Here is a 25,966-nt window from a genome sequence, read left to right as displayed (position 1 = left end):
GGGGGTGGAGATTTAAGCATTCTGCGGAAGTCTACCATGATCTCATTAGGAGGACCAGATCATCTGCTGCCTGAGTGGCTGGACCAAGAGGGGAGGAACAACCCCTCTGCGAAGGGACCCACACAGCACAAGGAAGACCGCCCAGCCGAGCACAGAAGAGGCCCCCTTATGGGGGCCCCCCGGCACGGGGTAACCCTGGTGTCAGGGCCCCCAGACCGCGAGGCTGGCCAACGGGACCTCCGGGTGTCGAGCCACAGGCCAAAGGGGGAGCCAGGAACCAGCCAGGATCGCGCCCGGGGGGGGGCATCAGCACCCTGCTACCCCACCACAGGCCAAAAGAGGTCCAGGCGCACACACTATCCTCTAAATTCAATTCAATTTTATTTGTGTAGCCCAAATTCACAACAACAGTCATCTGAATGGGCTTCGTACCGGTAATTGTAAGGTAAACAAACAATCAAAAAGGACCATAAATGCATAGAATTCGATAGGATAATACTAAACTTTAACTAAATAGTAACAAATATTTAATATACCTAAATAACAAAGGCCCATTTTACAAAATTACATGTTTCTTTTAATAAAATCTATCCGATGTAGATTTCAAAATAAGATCTTTTGTTTAATAAAGAAATTAAAACATACAGTACATGAGTGGGGGGAAAAAGGGAGGAAGAGGTTTGTTTTCCCGGCTCTAAAGCCCCTTCTCCCTACACCTCCCTCACCTACCCCTCCCAGCGGGCTCCGGCAAGGCAGCCCCCAACCCATTCTTCTGGGTGCCCCCCTCTCCACACAGCGACCCCTGCCAGAGCGCCGGGCCACTGCCCCGGCCAGCAGGACCCCCGCCACCCCAGCCGCCCGACAGGACCCAGGCAGGTGAAGACTAGCAGCTCCTCCCCAATCCCACTTATGTAGTGTTAACATTTTTACATCTTTAATGATGGGAAAATAAAAATAACTGTATTCTGCTTATCTAATGAATCAAAACCAAATAAGAGTAAGCTTTAATCTTTCATTTTTATGTCTGTTTTGGAGAATCTGAAGGGCTGAGATTTAAAAGTAAAAAAAAGTAAAAGTTTAAAAGTAAGAAAAGAAAACTAATTATTTTTTGGGTAAAACATGACAATGGAAACAAATGGTATCTTCCAAAAAGATCATCTAGTTCTTGTTTATTGAAACCTAATATCAGTTAAAAGATAGAAGTTTGCAGTTTTATGTGTGATGATAATTTACACACGTGTGTGATTCATAACGGAGCTTGTTTGTAGTAACAGGATATAAAGTGTGTGTGACTAACTAAAAATGGGACATCTTTGGTTCAATCAAATGAAAAGAGTTGCAACAAATAGCGAAGAGTTGTGTTTGTTAGCCAACATAAACTTTGACAGTACCTGGGAAAATATAGAGGCAATTGAAGTGTTAAACGACAGCTGACTGTTAGACAGACGCTGCACAAGCCCGTTGGCAGAACCTGATTCCAGAATAGGACCCGACTGGCTGGTGACAGGGGGGCGTTGACTCTGGGGCTGCACCGATCGGCTACGGTACTCTCTTCTTCCTGGGAAATCACATGGACTCAGCATTTAGACATAGTTTTGGGTCTTAAAGACCAGATGAATATTGTGTTTTTGGTGTTTTTAACATGTTCATTTAACATATTTCATAGAGGACATCAGGAGCAGACAAAAACATAGAGTTGGAAAAAACTTGTAGGTCTGACTTCAATGTTACTACGGCAAGCCACAAGCATTCTGATACATCCAGTTGCAGACAACTAGGTCCATGTTTTACTTTTAATGTTAACCAATATATTTTTTTGGAATGTAAGGCAAAAAAACAAAAAAGTGGTGTTTTTCTGCGACCTGCATTGTGGCGTCTGTGACTGTGCGATGTCCTGGCCCTCTGCTGGTACATGCTCAGGCTGTTGGATGTGACAGAAGATGGGCGGTTGTTGCTCAAAGAGGATGAACCTCCAGCGGCGCAGTCCACATCCTCCATGTTCACTCCGCTGTTGCAGCTGGTCAGGTTGTCCTTCCGCACCCTAAAGCACACATGAAAGGCTGTTCACAAGCAGCGCTTTGTCCCAAACCTTCCATATGTGAGCATTTATTTTGAAACGTGGACGTCACCTTTAAGTGGATTGTGAAAAAAAAGCGTTAATAATGTAATCTGAAAGAAAACCTCAGGCCCCAAAAAGAAAAGAGGAGCTAAATCATTTGCAAAACCCAATAGCTCCCTGTGTCCATGTTTCTACACTGAGGCCCTGAGAGTAAAAATCTCCATTTGCTCTGCTCTCTGAGAGAGCAGGAAGCTACAGTAAAGCACAACGTTTTAACTTTAAACTCTTGACTCAATGTCGCAGTCCCTTTTTCATAAAGGTCGAAGCAGAGAAAGGAAAATCAGGCTGAGTTTCTCTGTCTGATTCAGATTTTTAGATCATTCTTTTTAAAACATCCTATAACATCTGCTGCAGAAAATTCCAAATATTTAACAATTTTTTCTGCAGTAAGTCACCTTTGGTTTTTAAAAAAAAAAGTATTTGTTTTAATATGATGTTATTTTAATCAGTATGGAGAAAAAATTAAAAGGACATTGCATTCAACCCCTTTTGGCGTCTGCAGCCCCGGGGGAGTCTGTCATAGTGACAACAAGAAAATCCACGTCTGATTACAAGATACAATCAAGCTCTCAAGGGAAAATAACGGCACCTAAAAATTGCTGCTGTAATTTACAGGTACTGATCAAAAAGATATATTTATACATTTTTTATCAACACATTAATCAAAATGTGATATTTTTGCTAGAAGAAGAATCTTCATCGAAAAAAGAAGAACGCTGCAAAATGTGCTGAACACACTTTACATTCAAATATGTCCACAAAAACGCTGCAGAAACAGAATCATGGTTTCACATCTTGTTAAAGCTGTCTTTATAATAATTATAGTTGAAAATACCCAGTAATAGAGTGCTAACTGAATAAACCAGTCACCTTTAGTTTTAAAATTGTTCAAACAATATCTTATATACATCAAAGAATGATAAAAGTACTGACCGTAGCCATTTAGAGCAGAGCCAGGAGCGAATAGCATCCAGGCTTAGCGCCCCTCCACTGATGCTGCGGAGGGTCCGATGGGTTCCTGAGTATGATGTTGTCAACGGTGACACATACCTGAAAAGGAAAAGAAAATGCCCACATAAACTGATTTTTCAAAACATGTGTTACTGTTTCTTATAATCAGATTGTTTTATTTGGACATCATGTACAGAAAACAACTGAAATACTCACAAATAAAAAGAAAAATACATATAAAATCTCTACTAGCTGATCCGTCTTCTTCAGGAAAGTTGTGGTTTAAACTGATTTTGAGATTTTACCTCACCTCAAACAGCTGGGAATCAGTTAAAGACACAAAACTAGAGGAAAAACTGACATAGTAGCCAAAGTCTTTACTGAAAAAATACTGTATTACAACTGCCACGAATGCCTCTGACACAGAAAATTGTCACCTCTTTTTTTGAGGAGATTGTTTTTTTTCTTAATCAAAAAAGGCAAAAAATAAAAAATGAAATGAGGGTTTCCTAATCCTCGAAGCCACATTTCCACTTCTTGATTCAGGTTTAGGGACCAAAAATACAAGGACTGGATGAACCTATCCACCCTCTAGTAGCTAAAACATTTTTTCACCTCCGAGGTTAGATTTTACACCCATAGTCATTTTAATTCGGGTATTTAAAAAAAACATTTTTGAGATTATTTTTGTTTTAACAATTGAGAATAAACTTAAACTCAGAGGTGTGGTTTCTCTGTCTAATCCATAGTTCTAGAGCGCTTTACTGGGCTTGTATTTTCCCAACACACTCTTTATTTTCCAGATTTTTGTACAGGTTTGGATTATACGCTGGAAAACAATCCTCAAATAAGAAAAAATTATTGATCGACACATGTTCCTTTACATTTCTGCTGGATTTTCATTGTTGACAGATTTAGTTCAGTTTACATCAGCCTTTTTAATAATATTTTCAGAAATCTGGTTTTACGACATTTTTCACAGACTTTAGGACTTCTGCAGCAGCTCTTTTTCCACAACTGTGAACATGTCAAAACCATTTGTCTCATTGAAGTGTGGGGGTGTGGCCTACATTTCTAAAATAAAGGTGGAACCTCTGTAGGCTGAAACTGCTTGCAAGATGTTAAAACCAACTATCAGTTTTAAAGTGTCTCCATCACAATAAAACTTCTCTTAACCCTTGTGCTATCCTAGGCACTTTAACATTGGGAGTTGGGTCATCTAGACCCACTAGACAGTGCTCTGAACTTTTCTTCTTCAATGATTTGTGACCTTCTCTGTTGTCCATGGATTACATGAAATCTTTCCACCTTTATCCACCTTTGTCATGGTAGGGAGAACACGTCAATGTAAGGGTGGGGTCATCTAAGATAGCACAAGGGTTAAAAAGGTCAACTTTTTGTTTTTCGTATCTCAAACTTGTCTCAAATCCCTCTCAATGGAGTAATAAGAGAAGTGAACTGGCAGTGAACTTTCAAACTAAATTGTGACTTGTTAATCTGAGGTTCTGCGTGCAAATTTAGAAAAAATCTAGCCTATGTGCATGCTTTTGTTTGTTTGTTTTGCGATTTAATGTGTCCATAGGGTTCAAAACGCTTTTAATTCCTTTTCTTGGATTCCTCAAAGAAGCTGGAATATTTCAGCTCTAGTAGTGAAACGTTTCACAGAGCGAACCACAATAGACAACGTTTTGATCAGATTTAGATGATGACATTAGGAACATTTGAAGTTTATGTCACAGAGCTTTAAAGATCAGATGTTTTTGTTTCATGCAGTGCTTTGGATTCACTACTGTTGACACACACATGGGGTATCCCAGCGGCTGGTCGCAGGATGAGTTGACCATGTTTCTCAGAGCTTGCTTTGAGTTCTGGATGCTTCCGCGCTCCGGGTTTCGATTCCGTAGAAACACCAGTTCTTGCTGTTGGCCCGCCCACAGCCCCCGCACGCACTCTTTATTAATCTGTAGAGAAAAATGGGCGAGGAGATTTAGCAAAAGCCACAGAAAAACTAGAATTCAACCAATTTTTCTCTCTTTTAGAAATAAAGACGGAAAAAAACAGGGCATTTAACGATGCAGCCTGGTGACAAACAGCAAAGGGGGGCATTCTTTTAGATGTTGGTGGCATGTAATGTTTGAATTCTTCGACAAACGGGTTATAAAGAATACAAATTTAGTCCATAAGAGTAAGGTAACAGCAGAAGAAAAATAAAAAAACTAAAATGACATGAACATCCCATCCCGTCAAAGAGGATTGCATAATAAAAGGCTGGACTTGGAACAAGGAGGATAAAAATGACCCAGAAACAGCAGCCATAGAAGAATGTTTACAGTATATTTTTAAGGATTCCATTTATTTATTTCCATTTTCTCAGAAATTGTTTTTATATAGTTGTTTTGCTAATAACAATTTTATCATAGTGAAAGAATTTTCACTTTTTTTCCTGAGAATTTTTGGAGTTTTAAGTGATAATAAGGATTTATTTCCAGTTATTTTCTTCCTCAAACTTTAACCCTGTTGAACCCAAGAGGAATTCTGTGATGGGCCTTTAAAGTTAAATAGACTTTTCTTTTGTTTGTTTGTTAATTATAGGTAATTTACATTGAATTTACATAAATAACTTTTTTTCAACAGCCATATTCGACCCTGTGGGTTTTCCATGATTAAATAAAATTCTTCCCTTTTAGAAAAAAAATCAAATTTTTAAATGATCCATACTTAAAAGTTTAGAAAAACTCAAAATTTTTAACCTTTATTCTCTTCCAGACACTTCTGACCTTTTCAGATCTTCTTCAAACTTTAAATATTTAGTGTCAAAGCTGCATAGGAGCTGCAAACATTCACAAATATACAACATTTTGGTCAGTTTGTTGACGACAACAGACTTTTTCTCCTCCGATCCAGAAGCAGCTCTGATTCCTTCCCTTCAGTTACCTTGATGACCTTGAAGCTGAGGTGGCGTTTGTACAGCATGATGATCTTGTACTCGTCCGTCCCGTCGTCGATCATGTGTCTCAGGGTGAGCAGCGTGTCACGGCTGGACAGCACCGCCTTACGCCAGGCAGGGTCGCTCTCGTGGCAGATCACCAGGCTGCTGCGGTAGTTTGTGATGGCTTCGTACAAGATGGATGCTTCCTCCGTCTCCTCCAGACAGGTGAAGTGATCCTGCAGGAAAGAGGAATTTCACCATGAAGAAACATGGAAGAAACATTAAAAAAAAACAGGAAGAAAACCCAAAAAGAGTGGTAAATCCTTTTTAAATTTTTTTAAACAAAGCTTTTTCTGTCTGTCAGAGGACTTCACCTGGTGCAGCTTCAGGCTCATCCTGACAGCAGGAGCCACCACCTTCTGCAGGAGGTCCAGATCTGCAAAAACCCACTCATCTTTGGTGGCAATGCGGAAATCTCCTTTGAACAGAGTGTTGAAGCCGTACAGGAAGGATTCCAGGCTTAAAGTGGGGCAAAAGTGAGGGGAAAAAGAATAAAAAAGTTAGGAAAAAAGAGTTTTTTGCTTCTGGTTCCACACAGAAACGGATGAAAAGTTTAGCAGCTTACACCCTCTGCTGGTCCTGCTGTGCACATTTCCTTCAATACTAATTTCAAGTTTATATTTTTGAATAAATAATGTACCTTTTCTATTATACTTTTACTTTTAGATAAAGTATTTTACTGTTCTTTTATTGGTTTTTCAATAGATGTTTGCAACTTGTTTGTATTTATTATGTATCTTTATCCCATTTTAATCTAGTGGAGTATTTATTATTAATAAAATTGTGCAATTTAATAAAACTGAACTGTTTTTCCTTAACACATTTTTGAAAATATTTTAGTTGAAACTATTTTACTTATTCTATTAAAAAGAGATTCTAGGAGCACATAATAGATAAAATATCAGATAAAAGATGAGTTTTTTGTTGTTTTTAAAAAAAAAAAGGTTCATACAGAATTGTAACTTTGTGTAATTCTTGTCTTCTTTTTTTCTGTTTTCAGTGTTTCCACAGAACTTTTCTCTGGGTTTGTGATGGTTTTTTTTCACCTGTTTGACATGTTGTGTGACGCCGTGCCGAGGGACCTCCGACCGAGGACGGAGAGCGCGTAGGACAGTGTGACCAGAGGAGAGTCTTCATCACTGTCCACAGGCTGCTCATAAAAAATGAGAAAGATTTGAATTATTTAGATACTTGATCATTTGCAGAAAAACCTCCAACTGGGACAGAATACCGTCTCCATCTTCCCAGCACAGTACTGGATCCACTCCAGGTAGACGTTGCAGAAGCTGGCACGCGTCACCCCCTGCAGGCAGTGCACGTAGTCTTCATCGATCTTCACGCTGAAGACCTGAGGGTCGCGCTCAATGTGGTGCCACTTGGTGTAGGACTGGAGCGCCTCCTGAAAGATGGCGTCCTGCAGCCATGTGGTGAGCTTGGGGGAGTGGACCAGGTAGTAGATGATGCTCTGAAACACGGAGGAATTCAGTTTGAAGACGTTTTTCTGGCAGTCTGGCCGTCTTCTCAGCATGAACCTGCACCTTCAGCAGCTGTATTCCCATCTCCTCTTCTCTTCTCTTCCCACCTCCAAGAAAGACGTACCTTCAGGTAGTAGGTGATGAGCAGCTTCCGGAGGTCGTACACTTGCAGCATGGTGGCAGCATTGTTCTCGCTGATGCTGTATCCCTCCAGCAGGTATTTGGTGGTCATCACCTCCCAGGCCAGCCAGCGCAGGTTGAAAGCAGCATTACATGACAGCATGTGAGGCAGATGGCCCGGCTCGCAGCAGCAGCAGCCGTCGTCCTCCTCCACACCTTCCGTGATGGCTTCCACCTCTCTCTGCTGGCAGTAGGTGCCTGACACAGATGTACATGACGAAGACCTTTAATCCCAAAGTCAATATGCAAAAGGGGGAGCAAAGGGGTTCGAACTGCACCTCTGAACTCCAGACCCCTGAGCTGAAAAGTGACGAGGCCGTTGCCGATCTCGATGAGGTGAACCAGCGCGTTGAGGTAGTCAGACGCCAGGATGAAGCAGTCCCCGGCGCTGTAGTTGCCCCACCTGCCCAGCATGAGGTCTCCACACAGAGAGTGCTGCAGCGAGCGCGTCAGGTACTCGTAAAAGATGGAGTTCAGGTTATTGTCATCGCATCCTGCAGAAGAACAAGGTGAATCTGAATTTACTCATCCAGTCTGCACAACCTAAAGCTGCTGTGTGGAACTTTAAAGGATGAGAGATTTGCCTGGAAAAAACCTGAACTCACCAGTCTCCTTGTCAACTTGGGACACCAGCCGACTGTTTGAGTTGTCAATGCGCTTAGTGCTGCAGGATCCAACAGATGTTAAAGGTCAGATTGGCAACACAACATCAGATTTGTCACAGCAATCGTGTGAAACGTCCTTCCAGGTCAGAAGGATTCTGTTAGCTCAGGGGGATGTTTTGATGCCTCCAGGCTCCAGAGGGTCTTTTTCAGATCCAGCTGATTTCTCATATCTGAAAATGATCTGTGAGACTTTGAAACTTATGAGACTTTTTTTTTTTTTGGTTAAAAATCAGCAGTTAATAAATTAGGAAAATAAAAAGTTGTTTTTTATTTTTAGTTTTGCTATAAATGAATGAAGAAATGAAATGATTCATAAACTTGTCCTAAATAAAAAGTTCCGGCCCTGCAGCAGACTGGCAACCTGTCCAGGGTGTGCCCTGCCTTCGTACAATAGTAACCCAGGACGACCCCTGGAAAAGGTTCAGTGGGTTAAGAAGATGAATAAAAAGTTCATTGGAGTAAGATTTTTTTTTTCTATTAAAAAGCAGACTTTGTCCTCCTTTTTCTAAATTGTAAAAACAATTTTGATTAAAAATGTGATTCATGATAACATTTACTTCCTGACTTACTTGTAGTTTCGCTCCCAGAACTTAATGGGCCGCGGATAGGAGGAAATAAAGATGGCGCTGCCCAGGAAGGGGGCCAGAGGGGTGTAGAAGACCGTGGTGAGCAGAGTCTGGAGCAACAGCATGGCAGAGTCTGGACAAACACGCCAGTTAAGGACAAAAAAAGGAGGCGTTGCTGCACAGGGTGAGTTTTTCTTTTCTTTTGCTTGCAGGAAGGATACGAGGCACGGCAAAGGGCTGAGCAAAGGCGTGGAAAGCGCTGCCCCAAGCGATCTGCCAGGGAGCGATGTACACCAGGATGAAATGGAGTTTGAGCAGCAGCTCACGCATCTGGACAAAAACAGACACAGTCAGGTTTTCCAGAAATAACCTAATGCAATCATTCACTCAGGCTGCTTTCAGGTTCTCTCCAGATACTCAGCTTTCCCAGACCTGAAAAGACGCAGTTTTTCACCGCCTGGGATAAGCAAACTAACCTCTGCTGCAAACGTGATGCTTTTCTTTCATTTCAGAAAGGTCAGACATAAATTTTGGTGTGAGAAGTGGATGGAGCAGGAGGGAAGCCAGGCCCCAAGTGTCCTGACAAACAGTGAGATTTTTCCTGTGGACTTTATAGTCTGTTTGCTGGAGTGTTGCTAAGGGAGCACTGGTGTATTTCTTAAGGTGTGCACATAAATAAATAATCTCAGTAAGCATCCTCTTGATGTAGCTGTCTAAAAAAAAGAAATGCTGATCTTCTACCTTGTGGAAGACTATGGACATGATGAAGAAGTCCAGCAGAAAGCTCTCGGAGGAGCGCGGGCAGTCAAAGTGGAAAAAGACGAGTGTAAAGAGAAGAGTGAGAAACTGGAAGCTGGGGTCGCAGAAGGATGAACGCAGGAGCTTCAGTCCGGCAACCGTTGTCAGGAGAACGTCACAGCTGAGTAACAAAAGAGGAAAAGCCTAATATTAAGCTCTTCATCTTGCCCAGAGGGGTTATTTTAGTGAGTAGGAGAGTCCACTTACTGGATTCCCAGTTTCTTGCGGTGACTGAGTGCAAAGCTGTCGTTGGTGAGGGCGCTGAGGACAATGGCGGGGTAAACCAGGTACTTCTCGAAGCACAGGAGCCCCACGTACAGACGCTCAAACCACATGAGCTCGGCATCCTCTGTAACACAATCAGCTTCAGGTTGAGTTGTTCAAAACCGTTGTTCAAAGCTCATTTTTTCTTCTTTTTACTGCAGAACTGAAAAACTTGCTTGAGAAGAGAAGAAAGAAAATATGACAATTTTTCCTTTTTGCTGTGCAATCGCACCGGTGAGTTCCAAGACTATAGCCCAAGTTCTGTTGCTTCCAGCTTTAAAAGAAGGAAGATGTTTTGGCGGTAAAATGTTTTTTACTGGACATCAGATTGAAGTTGAACAGTCATCTTTCGTCCAAACCTCATCTATTTGCTCGTGTGGTGGGGGCGATGCTGCAGTGACCAAGGGCTTTACTTTGCTTTTTTCCATCTCTTGTTCATGTCTCCGTTGTCATTTAACCCTACTTCCATGTCTCACTGAGCTTCTACTTTTTCTGCTGTTCCCTTTTTTGTTGTTTACATCTAGTTTCCATTTGCCATTCAGTCGTGCACATGTTCACCCTCTGCCGGGTTCTTTTGTTATCTGTCACGACTCAATTCTGTTACTTCTAGTTTCTTACCTCTCAATCCACCACAAACACCCCCACCAGCAGATTCATTTTGACTTTGGGGCAAATGCCTGCAGAAGAGAGAGGACATTTGCAAACCTCGAGGCTCAAACTGGTCGTACTCCTTGGTTTTAAGGACTGGATGTGAGATCCACAGCCAGGGATGGTGCTTTCTCAGCTGCGGAATCAGGTAGTGGGTTACAAAGCCGACCGTTCCCGCCAGAGCGTAGAGCACGATGGTCACAAAAGGCTGCATACAGTGTGGAGAGAATACACCAAATAAAAAGAGGGAACAAGCAAGCAAGACAAAGTATAAGAGTCAGGAGGAAGTCTCTCTCACCTTGAGAGACAGGAAGACTGTGCTTGCCGTGATGGCGAAGGTTAAGATGTAGGCAACGGAGCACATGACCACATCTGACAGCAGAATCTCTTTCTGTCAAGCATGGAACACAAAATAAATAAATAAAGTTAAACCAATAATCACACCTAATCCAACAAAGTCATCTGCCTCATTTGAGGGTGTGATTATTTCTCTCTAATGGTGATGAGTCCTCAGTTTTCAGAGAGAATTAAGAGCTTCCCAATCCCCAATAATACAGTAAGAGGTGAGGCGTGTTTGCAATCCCATAATTCCCCGGTAATCACACGGGATAACACACAGCTGATGCTGTTTCAAAACACGCTTCTGACACACAGGTGTGTTGTTCATGAGTGTAAAGCTCCACCTGCTCCTCTGAAAGCTGGCTCTCATCTTTGAATGTGTGCTTACCATGGAGTTCTGCAGTTTCTCAGGCAGCGGGTCTTTAATTACTGCGTCGTCCTCTTCCTCTTCCTCGCCCTCCACAAGCGCAGGCATCATCTTTGATTTGATGAGAGATCTTTTTAACAAAATGACACGCAAAGTGAGAGAGAAACACTCATTTGATTTGGAAAAAAGAGCAGAAGAAAAGGAATGAACAGAGCCTCACAGCAGCACGGTGGGGTCACTGCTCTGCCGGCTGAGGTGGTAGGAGAGCACGACCAAAAGGCCACAGAAGCCAGAGAAGAGGGCAGGGGTGTGCTGCTCATCCCAGGGCTCCTGCAATCACACAGCCCAGTAATCATAACCTTCCTGCGGAAATGCATGGATCTTTGCAGGTTTAAACCTATTGCATGGTTTTTCTTCCAATTTTAAGGAGCTGAAAGGCTTTAACAAGATGCATGATGACAAAACAGCGTTTTGTACCTTCAGAGCACCGAAGCAAAAACCATAAAGCAGAGACAAGGCAATGAGACTTCGGAGGATGCTGTAGACGGCTGAGATGAGACTCGTAGCAGCTGAAAGAAAAATGACCCAGAAAACAGAGGAAGTTAGTTTATGTGTCTGAGATGACTCCATGAGGTTGTTGGTGGACCTTCAGTCAGTAAATAATGTGGTTGGGATGCATCCTAAAGGAGGCTCCATACTTCCACATTCACTTGCTCCGGCTGAGGCTGTAATGTTCCGGGTTTTTTTTGTACTTTTGGATTGTTTTACTGTCTCTGTTTTACATTTTCTGTTTGAGAGAGAGGTTTTCTGGCTTTCTTTTCTGCTGCCATCCTTGTTTGCAGATTTGTGTCTCGAACACCTGATTGGGCGAGGATCCCCAGGGCAGAATTTAAAGACTGAGCATCTTATGTTGGACTCCCTGGCAGTAACAGAGTTTAACTTTTTTTCTGTGCTCATACAGGCTCTTGTGCTTAAAAAATTTGATTATTTAAATTCCAGGTTATTGCTTTTTCCTGTAACTAAATCTTATATTACTGTCAGTGCTGGGGTCTTTGCGAGACTCGGGGGCAACATTGTTTATCGAGGTGGACTCCACATGTTGGACCTTTTGAACCATCCGCTTCCTTTAGTGATCTGATTTGAACCACGTGGGGAGCAAATTTGATGTCCACATCCACAAAGATGACCGCCTCTGCTTCCCCAGTTAAAAAAGAGTTGAGCTGGTTTTTGCAGGAGTCTTCCCAAACTACTTTTTAAGTATTTCATAAGACGGGCCTTTAACAAAAAGCAAAACTTCCTCCTGGAGCTGCTTTTAAAACAAATCTTGTAGAGTATTTTTTAGATCGAAATCTTGGATTTATTATTTTATCCACCTGTTCCTCCAAAAAAGTGCATGTCAATCTGCTCCAGCATGTAGATGGTGAAAGTGTTGATCTGAGGGAAAAGGCCCACCAGGAAAGTCAGTGGAAAGCAGTACGTAAATCCTGATGAAAACACAAAAAACAATAGGCAGTTTTTTATTAGGATTTTAAGCTACAGGAGATCGTGACATGTAATAAGCAAAACTCACCAACAAGCAGATCTCGCAGGAAGTGCAGGATGTCATAGCAGACTAAAGTAACTCCATACAGGCTGGAGACAGGCAGGTCTTTCTTCCTCAGCAGCTGCTCCAGCAGCCAGATCAGGGTGCAGATAATACAAAAATAGGCTGCGCGGCTGTAGGCGACCAGCTGGTTGTGGCCCTGGATGTTGGAGACAAAACTAAATGATGCAAAACTTCTCACCAACAGTCGTAAAAGCATCACCAAAAGAAAGGTTTTAGTTAGAGTGATTATACCGTGACACAGAAAAACAAACTCACGTGAGTCGGTGATGCTGCATCTGGTTGGACACTCTGAGAAAACAAAACCATGGAGAAAATACTACGGCTTGAAATCCATGAAACACTGCGTGCATTCAGCGACTTTTGAATGTCTTACCTTCAGTAAGGAATACTGACAGCTGGCGATAACCAGGCAGAACTGGAAGACCCAGAAGTCTTTGAAGCAGCCGTGATTGAGAAGCACAAACCCCAGAAAAGACACTAGGAAGGCCATAAAGATCGCAACCAGGTTCTCCAGAAAGTCCTGGTTCCTTTGGAAGAAAACTCAACTTACAGCTGCTTTCAGGGGGAAAAAAGGCAATTATGGCAACTAAAAACCATCAAAATCAATTGCACTACAGGAAGGATCTGTGAACCTTGAATAAAGTGGTTGAAACAAAACATACATTAAATGCAGAATATTTTTATTTTAGCTTTTGACTAATTTGTCAATAAAAAATAGTGGATTAATCACAAAGTTTCGTTTACTTTTTCATTTGGTAAAAACTCATAATGACAAATCCTGTTTAAGTTGCAGCAGGGAGGATCTCCAGTCAACTTTTAGTGCAGCTTTCTTCTACAACAACCTTTTGGTTGATTTAAATCTATAAAAATTAAGATTTTATTTGTTAGAATACATAAAAATACATCCGCAAACTATAATATGCGCAAAGTTTAGTTTAGTTTTTTTAACTTTTTAAAAATTCCACCCTTTGGGGGTGCATTTGCTTCAGCTGGCCAACAGATTTCCCCGGTCTTGGATAAAACTCGGAAATCGAAAGGGCGAAAGGGCGCTGGTCACGTGATCTTATGGTATCGTCAAAACTCCCCTAAATGCTGCTTGTTCCTTAAACAACTGTACCAAGGAAACGTCTGAAATATTCTCTTATAATATTATTATTTTTTGCAACAACTGAGTTAAGTTATTTGGTTTGGGGAAAAAACATACTAACATAAGAACAAAGGCATAGTTCAAGCTTTTTCTCCAGTTCAGACTTTATAATCATCAATTGTATTTTATTTTATTTGAACCAGAGTGGGTCCAGATAAATATTCTGTCCATATTCAGTCTTGATCCCTCATACATATGTGATTAAACGTTGTTGCTAGTCTAAATAATAAGCTGCATTGTTGAAATAGACTGTAAGCTTGTAAAATGACCAAAACTCATTTTGATGGATCAGTCTGCTGTTATGTACCTGTCGAGAAGTGCGAGCAGGGTGAGTCTGTCATACAGAATGTTGATCCACTTTCCAGGAAACAGTCGAAGTTTGTAGTAAATCTTCCGACTCGGCTTCTCCTGGGTGGAAGTCTCGGATGACTCGTCCAGAGAGTCCTCTTCCTGACGCACAGAGAAAAGATTTATGCCTGAATTTAGATTTGAAGCACTTAATTTGGTGGTGAGGAACAGCTGCATAAAAATAAAAAAACAAGAAATCCAATGATGTGCTTAGAGAAAGGTAAAGCTTTATGTAAGGGGGTTGAGCCGTTTGGGTGCAGTGGTTTTTTTTGGGATATCTAGCCCTGTAGAGGATTTTAAGGAAGGGCCAGGTGTCTCAAAGGACGGCCACCTCAAGGGACGTCATGTAAATTGAATATATGATTGTCGTACGTGTAGTAAGTGTATTTTTTAAGTATTTTTCAAGGCTGTTGTTAAGTTGTACGCACTTATGGTATACAGGTACCGGTAAAACTGTCATATGGTGTCCTTACTCCACAGTGTAGTGGTTAGTAAGGTGAAAGTACTGGCCCCTCCTGACCGCGCACAAATGCACAACATACAGGGTGTACAAGTGATATATAAGTGCCCATCGGATGCCTGTAGGATGCCCACACAAACTACAATTTGATGGGTTTAAAAAATGAAAAATAACAATCGTCTGCTTCTCTCACTTACCCTTAATTGTTACTAAAGTGTCTACTACAACCTGTTTCTCGCAGCAGACCCGTAGCTGTGGATGAACATTTTTGCTCTACGGGCTCTCAGAGCGTTCTACAACATTGATATTTTGTGTGGGCCACCTGCGTACCCCGTACCGGTTTGCCCATTTTATGCCCACAGACTGCCAGTATCTACCTGTAGGTCGTCACCATTGACTGTATCAATAGTTGTGACTAAGGCTTAAAGAGCAACGAGCACCTGAAAAATCTCAGGATGTGTCCTCCGAGGTCTGAGCCTGTGCGCTGGGATGATGCGTCGCTGGAAAGGGCAGTCATTGTGTCCCCCCGCCACGCCGTCCTGACACTCCGAGTTGGAGGAAGTTGACAGCAGGTCACTGAGCAAGAGCACAAGAGGATGAAGGCTTGCTGCAAGTCAAAGGAGACAGTGTAAAGGGCAAGAACAAACTGAAGGGATTTCCCAACGCACCACATGTTTCCCGTAATGAGCTCTGCTCCTAAGGGCAGGTTGAGGGCTCTCTCTGCATACAGCTTTCGAGGTCTGTCTCCTGATGAGACAAACAGAGACAGGAGTGGATTCTTTCAGCTTTATAAACAGACATTAAAGCTGGACTTTCTAAAGTCTCTCAGCAATTTCCAATTTTTACAGCAAAGCCCCAATCTGCTGATTTGAACTGGTTTGTGTAAACTTTGTTATCTGTTTAACAACCTCTGTTTTTTATTCACTGATTCTTATTTTATATCAAAAGCCCATCTATGCTGCAAATCTGCATTAGGACAGGTGTTTGACAGTTTGTCTGTGTTGTTACATCTATCCATTTAAAATCAATCTAATAAGAAAATATGAAGTTGTACAATAATAGAGGATGTAAATAACTGCTTAAACTTTTAGTCTTCATAACGAAGAGTCATGGGGCAAACGGTACAAGGCAAACAAATCAACAGAAGGTAAAATGCTTACTGTGCACCGTATGGAAGGTGTACGCCTCTTCTTTGTTGGTGGCCTCAGGTCTGCAGATGACCTGCAGCATGGAGCTCTCAGACTGAGATGTTTGTGAAGGCAGGGAGTCGTAGTCTGGATCCTTTTCTCTGTCGGTCTGGGGACTATGGAGGCACAGTGAGCCGAAGTCAATGAGTCTAACCGGTCTTGTGCCTCACGCTGTCCCAGCAATCCAACCACCCATCCATCAATTGCAGACACCCATCCCAGCCACTTTAGGGTAAAGGTGGAGTACACTCTGGATGGTTTGCCAGTCTGTCACAGCGCCTCATAATCACACACTCAAATTCACACCTAGGGCCAATTTAAGTCATTTAGAGCATTAACCAATAACATGTCTTTGGATCATGGGAGGAAGCCAGAGTTCTGGTGGAAAATGCACACATGCACAGGGATTCAAACCAGAGTGAAGTGAAAGTAATAACCACTACTCCACCGTGCAGCCCACTGACCCAGCCACTTCCAACTTGAAGGCTGTAGCAGGAAACCCTCAATCAAGCATCTCTCCTCAGGTGTTACGATTAACATGAACATGACCAGCTCCCTCAACCAGGAAAACCTGTGTTAACTCCACCCATGCTGCCGGCTCGCTTGCTATTTTGGGTATCCCGGTTAAAAACAAAATCCCAAACTGTGATCAAATTTGATTTATTTTTAACAAATCAACAAACTCGCACAGTGCTAATAAACCCCTCCACTGCCATCCCTCCCTCTTCTGCATATAAAAGCTCTTCCACCCTTTATTCAAGAGGTGCAACTAATGACAGGTGAGTCAAAGCCACCACACACCCCCAAGAATGTATCACCAGTGGCTGCCCAAAATAAGAATCCTTACTCAAACGCTGAAGATTCAAAAGATTTGTTTGAATGCTTGAACCCTGTAAACGCAGAATGAAATTAACCAGGGGAACTATCAATCTAAACACAGATCTACCAAACGTTTTTTTTAAAAGTGCTGATTACCACTTATTTCTTTTGATAGGCTACATACTAAAGCCAAAGGATGAATCCACACTACCCCTTTACCCCAATGCTACAAAGTACCCAACATGATTACCGGCCAAGATCTGCAAGAATAAAGTTTAGCCCAAAACACAGAAGAAGTTTATATAAATATATTCCTTCCGTCTAAAGAATAAACAAACGCCTGTTGCTTCAGCTTTTGTCTGTCCTTTCAGTGGCTGAACAAGACAGGTAAAAAAAACTCTAACTGAAAGAGAACAAAGTTCTTAAATCTTACATTTTACAGAAAATAGCTCAGTGAAAAACATTTCCTCCTCACACATACCTGTCAGGAGACACTATAGGGATGTGTGTGGGGGCCATCGCCTGCAGTGCGTTGGTTGGCAGACTGGTGGGTGGTTTGGGCCACTCCGCTTTGCTGTCAGAGTTGGTATCTGTTATTGTTTCATCTCTTCCAGGGGTTGCACTCTGATTATTCTCTGAAGGAAAAAGAAAAACAGCTGGATGTAAGAGCTGAGTGTCGAGCCTGCAAAACTAGGTCAGAATGAACAAGTTCTAAAGTGTAGCATATGTTATTAACTTCTTAATAATCATGTATTTTATGGATTAGGAAAAACTGGTGGTTGAAGTAAACATTTCTTTAATAGTTAAGAATATTTTTTAAGATCTGCTGCAAAAAGAAGCAAGGATATGAACAAAGGCTAGCAGAGAGGATCATCTAGAAAGATTCACCTTCTTCTTCTCCATCTAATTTCTCTTTACTCTTTGGCTCCTCCTCCTCCTGCGTGCTAGTTCTTCCCCCCCTCGTACTGAGGAACCCCAGGAGCGACACAAACTCCAAAAAGTTGGACTCGTTGGGAATCTGGCCCTCTTTTGCCTCCAGGTCCGATTTGGAGCTGGTCATGGTTGTCTGTTAGGAGAAATAAAAAAATGTACTGTTTGAGTTTCACAGCAGAATGTTTAAAAACAGTCACAGAACCTGAATGAGGCATACTGTGTGGTGTGAGCGGTCTGACAGCAGAACAGCATCTTTCCCACTGTCCATGCTCAGTCCTCGGGCGTGGATCCGCCCCCCCGGGCCACAGCGGCCCACAGTGTTCGGCAGACGTAGGAGCCCTTGGGAGTCCACATTAGCGTCCAAAGGTTCGGTATCATCAGGGTTGGAGTGGACATCAATTCCCGATGAGCTGTTCTCATTGGTCAGCAGAGAGCTTGCGGTTCTGTCAGCAGTCACGGGATTCTCCTGCTGTGGATCTGGACCCTCCAGGGTTGTGGACACTTCACTTTGGCTGAGAATCTGCTGCTGTTTGGCCGTGGCATCATCCTCAGAGCCAGTCACTTGAGCTCCCCCCTCCGGCCCCTGCTTCTCCTCGGGGGAGTCAAAGGTGATGATGGGAATTTTGATGTGACATTCACCTGCATCCATCTGAGCCTGGCAGAACACACACACAAAAACACACATGAGAGCCTCACCCTTGAATGCAACACATCCTTAGAGGTAACAAAATAGTGTAAATGCAGATACTCCTAAATTTTGGACTTTAACTGGTACTTTTATTTTTATTTATTTTATTTCATTTTTTTTACTTGTCCTGTCCAACAGTTGGGCAAACAAATGAGAGCTGAAGGCCTCTTGTGTTTGACATATTTTACTTTAACAACAGGGGTTATGAGTCTTCAGACAAACCAGAGGTATATCTGAATAAACCCCTTTTGTAATTGAGACCAAACTTTATTCATTTCAATCATATTTGAAAATCTTTTGTGTTGGACCGGACAGAAAAGGAGGGAGGAAGAAAGAGTGATATTAGAGAGGGGGGGATAGGAGGGTGACTATAGAAGGGGGGGGGTAAAACCATGAAGCAGCATTAAGCAACAAGTTTCTGGATGGTTATACTCATTACAGTGAGGTTCAGATGTTATACAAGTCTATAAGGGCGGGGTCTGTCCACACACACACTCAAATGTTATAGACATACCTGTTGGCTCCAAAAATGTTCTCATGTCAACATGTACACAATACAAATATCACTCACACACCCATACTTATGCCTTCAAACCAACTAGTGTGAAATTTTTCATCTAATCACGCAAACTATTAGTGCAAAGGTGAGCTAACACCTGCGCTCGAGTGAGTGTTTATGTTCTTCTAAAATGAATGATGGAAAAAGAAGTAAAAAAAAAGGAGGGAGAGTGTCCAGTCATCCCCACACCAAGACCCCGCCGTAGCAGCAGCAGCAGCTAGATTCCCCAACATCTACATGGTGTTTACCGGTACTTTTAAATTATTGCCACCAAGTCTTTAATCAAAATAACACATCTTCTAAAAACAACTTTAATACATAGCAGAAAAGTTTTTAGAATATTACATCTGAACTGGTTAACGTAAAGTAAAATGTTGAATCTGTGTTTAAAAAACTACATAAACAACAAGGCACACTAATACCAACTCAAGTGGTCATCCAGAATCTGTGGCTCCAAAGCAAGCCCATACCATTAATCCTCTATTTCTGTTCTTGACCTGATTAAATGACCCCATTTATAAAAACAAATTGTCGTTCTTTATTTTGTCATTACTGATGGAACAACAATGCTTTTATTGATTTGAATCAGTAAGATGTCAGCAGAACAAGAATCATTAAGCATTTGTTGTCCTTAAGTCACTTCAAGCATCAGTTTGTGTGGCGTGATGGAAACGTGCGGGATTTCTTTTTACATTTCTGTACTTGATTTTTTAAATCCGCTATGTGGCAAGTGAGGAGTCTAAGTCATCATTGCAAACAAATATTTTTAAAAAATGTAAACCTTAGTTATCATGAAGCCATGCCGTTCACTTCACATCTTCATAACATATTTGTATGATGTCTATGTTAGCATATGTTGCAGGGCATTTGGAGGTACCATGAGCCTGACTGGATTTTTAAAACAATTATTTGAAGGGAAGCTGAGAGGAAAAAGTTTCTCCCAGAGAGGTTGAAACCAAATAATCCGGCCTAACCTGTGCGTTCTCCAGAAGGCTCTGCTTAACGCTCTCCTCCAACTGAGTGGCGGTCTGAGGATCACAGCTCATGGTGATGATGATCTTTACTGTGTCGCTGTTGTCCACGTGTGTTGACAGGCCGGGGCTGGAGGTATCCACCAGAACTACCTCAATCTCATCTGAGCAGTATGTTTCCTCCACAAGCTCAGCCTGGGACAAAAGGCATGAGGAAGGACTTATTGCAGTAGTTGACATAACCAAAGCCTGTTGCTGATGCTGACAGAACGCTAAGCGATTGCATAGTTGAATAATAAACATGAGTTAACTGGTAACTAATGCATTCAATAATATACTAAGTATTGCAAAGTAATACATACAAGAGGCTGTTAATACTTAATTATGCATTAACATTAATAAAGGGACCCTTATTAGAAAGGCTTGATGAGGTTATATTCTTCTGTGAGTAACCTAAACTTTTTTTACACTTCAAAATAGAAGAATCTCCTGAGATTAGTGATTTTTGTCTGCAATAGAAAACAATAGAAATACTCTCTAATTTAGAAAACAGCTTAAAAAAATTAAGCGTTGTTTTGTAATATATAATATGATATTTTTCTCTATAAAAGTCAAAAAAGTTTAAAAATTAAAAAAAAGGCAAACAGAGACCTTTTTGCCTGGGAAAAATAAACTGCATCCACTGCTGCCAAGTAAAAATGTCTTTTTGGTGAGGAATAGATGATTTAACATTGATTTGCAGAGAAAAAAACACCATCTAAATATATTGTAGCGATACTTCTTTTGTAAAGCAGGACAGCGGACACACTTGTAAATTTCCACATTTCAATTTAACAACAACAACAGTTTTCACCTTTAAACCATGCTTATTGTAAATGTTTACCGTTATAGCTACACATCCTGCTTAAAATAACACAAAATACTTTCAGGAATCACTTTATTTTTGACAGTGCTCTGTTCCTAACTCTGCAGAGCTTACCTGTGCAGGAGCCTCTGGGATGTCAATGGCCTCATCCTGACTATAATCTTTAAGCTCAATGGAGTTGTTGTTAGCATCTGATGGTTCCTTTTGCTCCTCACCGCCTTCCTCACTCTCATCCTCACTTCCATTGGAAGGTGGAAGACCTTCATCCGCTGTGTCTTTGTCCCCGAAGTCTTTTCCCTCTGTTCTGTTCTGCTCTGATTGCTCCTTCTCCGTCAGTAAGCTTAAGTTATCCAGCATTTCTTTCCCGTCTCCAGTTTCAGGTCTTTTCACATCAATATTCCCAGCAGAACCAGGACACATCTCCTCTGTATCAGCTCGGGATGAGGGCCTCTGCTGAGCCTGCAGCAGTGGGGCGTCCTGGTCTGGATTAGGGCTGGAGAAATCATTCGGAGAGGCGTCCGGGCTTTGATCCACCTCTTCGTCAGCTGGCTTCTCCTCTGCAGCAGCCTCAACGTGTCCTAAAAGAAAATCATTCCAAGAAATATTTAAAAAGTATGAAAATAATCGTTCTAGATCTTTGTTTGGGTCTCATCCAGTCACAACTGGGACAGCCTCCAGCCCCCTGGGGCCCTGAGCAGGGCAATAGCTGTAAATCTAACCCTTGTTGTACTTTTTTTTTTCACTGTAGTGACATGTCAGACTTTACAGAATGAATACAGTCATTATTTAAGATAAAGTCCCCCCCCCCCCCCCCCCCCCGTTAAAATGGCGTGCTGCAAGTGTTGTGATTTCTGTTATTATTAAAACCAAATAGGAGAATTTTGGGCAAATATCTGATGCAATGCACCACAGTCTTTACATCCTATTTTGTTGTTTTCAGTCAGCTGACTTCACTCTTACTGATCACCATTAGGTCATAAACGTACAGGAAACAGTCTGCTGGCCTTTTTGGCCGGCGACTTGGCAGAATATCAGTTCTGCGTCTGTTTGAGAGCATTTTAAATGGTTTCATGTTTTAGGATCTTAAATGAAAAATCACTTTCATTGAGGAAGAGGAAAAGAGTTTGCTTCCACTCTATAATGCAGCCCATTTAGATCACCTATCTTATTTAATTTCTTTTTTCAAACCATCTTTAAAATCTAACAACTACACATTACATTCTGCAGGATGCTGGACAGAAAAAGGTCAGTTTCAACTTTTACTGCTGATCCAGATTCAGATCTGCCATCCCAAATTCAGATTCAAAAAAGCATCCTGTTGTCATTATAGCTCAATTAAATAAATATGTGCTAATTTTAAAATTATTTATCAGAGAAGCTGACTGATAATCAACAGATTTCTACCATGGATTTACAGTGGGCATATGCAATTTTTATTTTGACTATATACACACAAACACACTCAGACACACATATATGTACCGAACATTGGATTTTTGGAAAGAAAATAACTTTTTTATCCAGAACTTGGAAGCTTTGAAGCAGATATGAGTGCATTACAGTTGCGACAACCAAATTTAGACACTCTTACTGATTTATATTTCACGTTTCGGATAAAATTAGTGTATTTAATCTAATTCTATTTGTAGTATTGTTTTATGAGAAATAAAGCTTTCTCTTCCAACCTGAAGATGGGTTGGCTTCCCCTTCCACAGCCTTTTCGTCCTCCGACTTTGAACAATCCTGCATGGTTGACAAAAGAAATAATCCAATTTAAATGTGGATGCAATCCAGGGTGTTATGTTTTTCTTTTCTTTTTTTCTGCTATCTGTCTATGAGTTTTCACTCACCAGTCCAATCAGCCCCGGGTCTGTTTCGGTCTGTTTCACTGTCACCTGAATCACTGGACTGGGACCCTTTGGAGCCAATGTTGTCATGGCAACGCTGTCAGGGACTGTGCTGCTCTTTCTAGTGGACAAAAACAAAGAGGGATTGGGAGAAATGAAATGATAAAAGCAAAAGGACTATGGAACTTCTGTGGAAAATTATGCATTCCTTTTAAAGGAAATGATCTGTCCTGCATTCTAAGCAGTTCAGGTTTTATTTTTTAGATTTTTGGAGAACTTCAGTGACTTCCCATCATATGCCCTGGACTGTGACCCTTGCTGGATTTAAACCCAGTTGATGAATTTAGGCCCACGGCAGTACCACTGATCCACAGCTCAGGGGAAAATATACAAGAAGCCGAACTACAGTCCAGATAAAAACATTAAATAATTCAAACAGCACCCCCTTCTTTAGTTTTGTAAAAAAAAATACTCTGGTTGTTTGACAGATAAAACCTTTTTCTAAACGCGTTTTAAGTACAAGTCGCCAAATCAAAAAGGTAACTTTAAAAATGGACTTAGAAACCAAAATATGTTATATTGATATAAAATATAAGAATTTAATCTGCGGATGCTTACAGTCTGCACTGGCTTTGATTTTGACAGATTTATATGTGAGCCCCAATCTGTCTGTATATTATCAACAAAGGAGTCTTGAAAATTGTGTGTCTGTAACCAAAAAAAGACTTCATCTTGTGGGCTTTATATATCCATAAAAGTCAAGATAAATAGAAAAAGTGTTTATAAAAGCTTTTCTCAGACTTTACTCTCTGAGGCACCATCCAAGAACTGAAGTTTTGCACAGTCAACAGGCGTGTAAACAACGAACAAATGCTTTTTCTCTAATTATTAATTCTAACTGTGAATTTAGAAAACATTTGATATGGTAGTTAGACTTGTTCATAAAACAGATTACACTGTTGAAATGGTGGAATTTGGGTTGCATCTGTAAAAGTAAATAAATAATAAAAACAAGAGGCTTTTAGTGGTAGCAGCAGACTAGAACTGGAAAATATTTGTAAAAAATGTTGTATTTAGCATGTGGTTATTTCACAGATGCCCTCAGGCTGTGGAACAGTGGGCACTGAGCTTACAGTCAGCAGGTTTGAGTACAGGCCCAGTTTGCTTTACAGTGAAATCTGTGAATGGGAATCAGCTGAACTAAAAAAGATTAGATCTGGAAATGAGGTACGATAATTAAAAGTATTATTAATCATATTCTAGGTAAGGCTCAAAAGTAATCATAAGCCACTTAAAATCAAACTAGAAAGAAACTCTTTTTATGGAGATATGTGATTAGAGAAAAAGATTTAGTCCAAATAAAATTTCACCTATTTATTAAGATTAAGAATCAATTCTGACAGTTTATAATTACTGCAAAATATCCGTTGTGTGATTTACTGTTTTGTGTTTTTCCAAATAAAATCCTCCCACGTCGTTTTCAGTTCTTGTTTTATCTCAGTTGGGTGAAATACAGAGCAAGAAGAAAAGGGAGGATTTCCTTTTATCTGCGTAGAAAGAGTTCTTGACAGCGGAGAGGCCAACCAAAACAGGCTAAAAGTGGAAGCACAGAGATGTTTGAAAGAGTCTGAGATGCTTGACTTTGAGGAAAGATACTGCCAAAAAAAACTCGTTTGACGTAAAGATGTGACCTCATTTTGTTTTAACCCACATTTTTGACACAGTTCTAAAGGAGCCAAAATGTTTATTACATAATAATTCCATTTTAGTGTTATAAATGTAGCTCTCTGGTCTCTTTCAGAGCAAATGCTTCAGGAACAATGAGTTGTTTGCCGAATTATATTTTTTACCTGATACTGGCCGGCATACAGGAGTCTGAGGCATTGCTTTTGTTTTCCTGAGCCTTGCTGACATCAGACAGGCTGCTCCGGACCACCGCTTCCCCCTCATCGAACATCACATGCAGCCTGTGGTTGGCCAGCTTGATGATGATGAAGAAGACAGTGATGGAGCTGCAGTAGATGCTCAAAGCCATGGTGGTGGGAGGAAGAGCCTGTGGAAGACAGGGGTTTTGTTAGCTTCAATCCGGGATCTGCACGGCTCAGGGGGGAACGACCAAAGCTCTCAACCATGAGTCACGCTTTGTGGAGAGAAATCCGGCTGTTGCAGCAGGTTCTTCTTTATATGGAGTCATTCTAGCAAGTCACAGGACAAAAGAAAGTTACAACGCCTGGGAAAATGTCACATTATCACTCAGAGTAATGCATTCTGAAGGCCATGTGGAAATGTTAAACAACAGTTGCTTGCTTCACTGCTGTCACATCCATGTGTTCCCTCCCCTGCATGTGGGAGGGGGAAAAACCCACTGCGACAGAGCCCCCGCTTCCAGCCTATCTCTGAGAGCAGCAGCAGAAAATGATCTTCAGGATGTCTGCATCCCGCAGAGAGTGTGGCAAATGTAACCTATTGTGTTGCCTCACACCACCTCCACTGCCTTGAACGTCATGTCCCCCCTGGAAACTCACCAGATGGAGAGACAGGGGCAGCATCAGGAGAAATATCCAGAGATAGAGGTGGCAGGAGTTGTTGAATTTGTTCTGATCCGGGTCGTGGAACCATCCCCCGGTCAGGGATGCCCAGACCCCCTGACGCAGGGTCTGCACGACCTGGGAGCCCATCTCTTCTCCACTCTCCTCCTCCTCCTCCACCTCCTCCTCCCCGCTCAGGTTGGACGGACGGATGGTGATGATGAAGCTGCTGCTAGGCTACAATGGGATGGGTCTCCTCTAACGCACGCTGCTGCCGCTACGCCTCCATGTTGGAGCGATGTGGCTCGCCTCCCTCGGCCTCTCCCTCATGCCTCGTCGGTGTCTCCCACAGATGCCCGCGCGTGTGCCGTTTCCCACGCCGGTGTGGATCCGTGCGTCGTCGCGATTCTCATCCTGACCTGTTCATCCCTCTCCGTTCTCCCTCTCCTCCTCCTCCTCCTCCTGCACAGATGCGCAGCTTCCACCCCTCCTCCTCCTCCCCGTTTTACTCCTCCCCTTCTGCATGCCCATCCTTTGCTGAAATGTGAGCACAACCAGGAGGTTTGCAGAGCAAATAACACAAGCAGGCTACATTGTGCATGAAGGTTTGTGTAAACATTTGTAAACAGTTAAGGTGTCCATAAACA

General features: G+C 41.8%; 1 protein-coding gene across 1 annotated transcript in view; it reads right to left on the bottom strand.

The window, feature by feature from the left end:
* Positions 1–25,821, bottom strand: part of pcnx2 (pecanex 2) — a 28,728-nt gene extending 2,907 nt beyond the window's left edge. Inside the window, exons 1-37 of the mRNA XM_023963740.2 lie at positions 25,317–25,821; positions 24,642–24,844; positions 22,795–22,912; positions 22,630–22,687; positions 21,059–21,522; positions 20,083–20,274; positions 18,079–18,516; positions 17,817–17,994; positions 17,410–17,563; positions 16,083–16,225; positions 15,591–15,669; positions 15,363–15,498; positions 14,422–14,564; positions 13,341–13,494; positions 13,223–13,255; positions 12,932–13,103; positions 12,735–12,845; positions 11,839–11,930; positions 11,582–11,691; positions 11,383–11,491; positions 10,954–11,046; positions 10,713–10,863; positions 9,951–10,092; positions 9,687–9,864; positions 9,167–9,275; positions 8,949–9,078; positions 8,320–8,378; positions 7,993–8,208; positions 7,659–7,912; positions 7,291–7,524; positions 7,106–7,209; positions 6,374–6,518; positions 6,005–6,235; positions 4,874–5,031; positions 3,053–3,169; positions 1,863–2,041; positions 1,392–1,558 (exon numbers count right to left, since the gene is read on the bottom strand). Of these exons, the coding sequence (XP_023819508.1) occupies positions 1,392–1,558; positions 1,863–2,041; positions 3,053–3,169; positions 4,874–5,031; positions 6,005–6,235; positions 6,374–6,518; positions 7,106–7,209; positions 7,291–7,524; positions 7,659–7,912; positions 7,993–8,208; positions 8,320–8,378; positions 8,949–9,078; positions 9,167–9,275; positions 9,687–9,864; positions 9,951–10,092; positions 10,713–10,863; positions 10,954–11,046; positions 11,383–11,491; positions 11,582–11,691; positions 11,839–11,930; positions 12,735–12,845; positions 12,932–13,103; positions 13,223–13,255; positions 13,341–13,494; positions 14,422–14,564; positions 15,363–15,498; positions 15,591–15,669; positions 16,083–16,225; positions 17,410–17,563; positions 17,817–17,994; positions 18,079–18,516; positions 20,083–20,274; positions 21,059–21,522; positions 22,630–22,687; positions 22,795–22,912; positions 24,642–24,844; positions 25,317–25,469 (5,907 nt within the window). The 5' untranslated portion in view covers positions 25,470–25,821. The remainder of the gene's footprint in view (positions 1–1,391; positions 1,559–1,862; positions 2,042–3,052; positions 3,170–4,873; positions 5,032–6,004; positions 6,236–6,373; positions 6,519–7,105; positions 7,210–7,290; positions 7,525–7,658; positions 7,913–7,992; positions 8,209–8,319; positions 8,379–8,948; positions 9,079–9,166; positions 9,276–9,686; positions 9,865–9,950; positions 10,093–10,712; positions 10,864–10,953; positions 11,047–11,382; positions 11,492–11,581; positions 11,692–11,838; positions 11,931–12,734; positions 12,846–12,931; positions 13,104–13,222; positions 13,256–13,340; positions 13,495–14,421; positions 14,565–15,362; positions 15,499–15,590; positions 15,670–16,082; positions 16,226–17,409; positions 17,564–17,816; positions 17,995–18,078; positions 18,517–20,082; positions 20,275–21,058; positions 21,523–22,629; positions 22,688–22,794; positions 22,913–24,641; positions 24,845–25,316) is intronic.
* Positions 25,822–25,966: the final 145 nt, after the last annotated feature.

This window comes from Oryzias latipes, chromosome 15, assembly GCF_053564925.1.
Source record: "Oryzias latipes strain Hd-rR chromosome 15, Olatipes_Hd-rR_3.1".
NCBI lineage: Eukaryota > Metazoa > Chordata > Actinopteri > Beloniformes > Adrianichthyidae > Oryzias > Oryzias latipes.
Note: the sequence above shows the minus strand (reverse complement) of the source record. Positions and strands in the feature narration are given on the sequence as shown.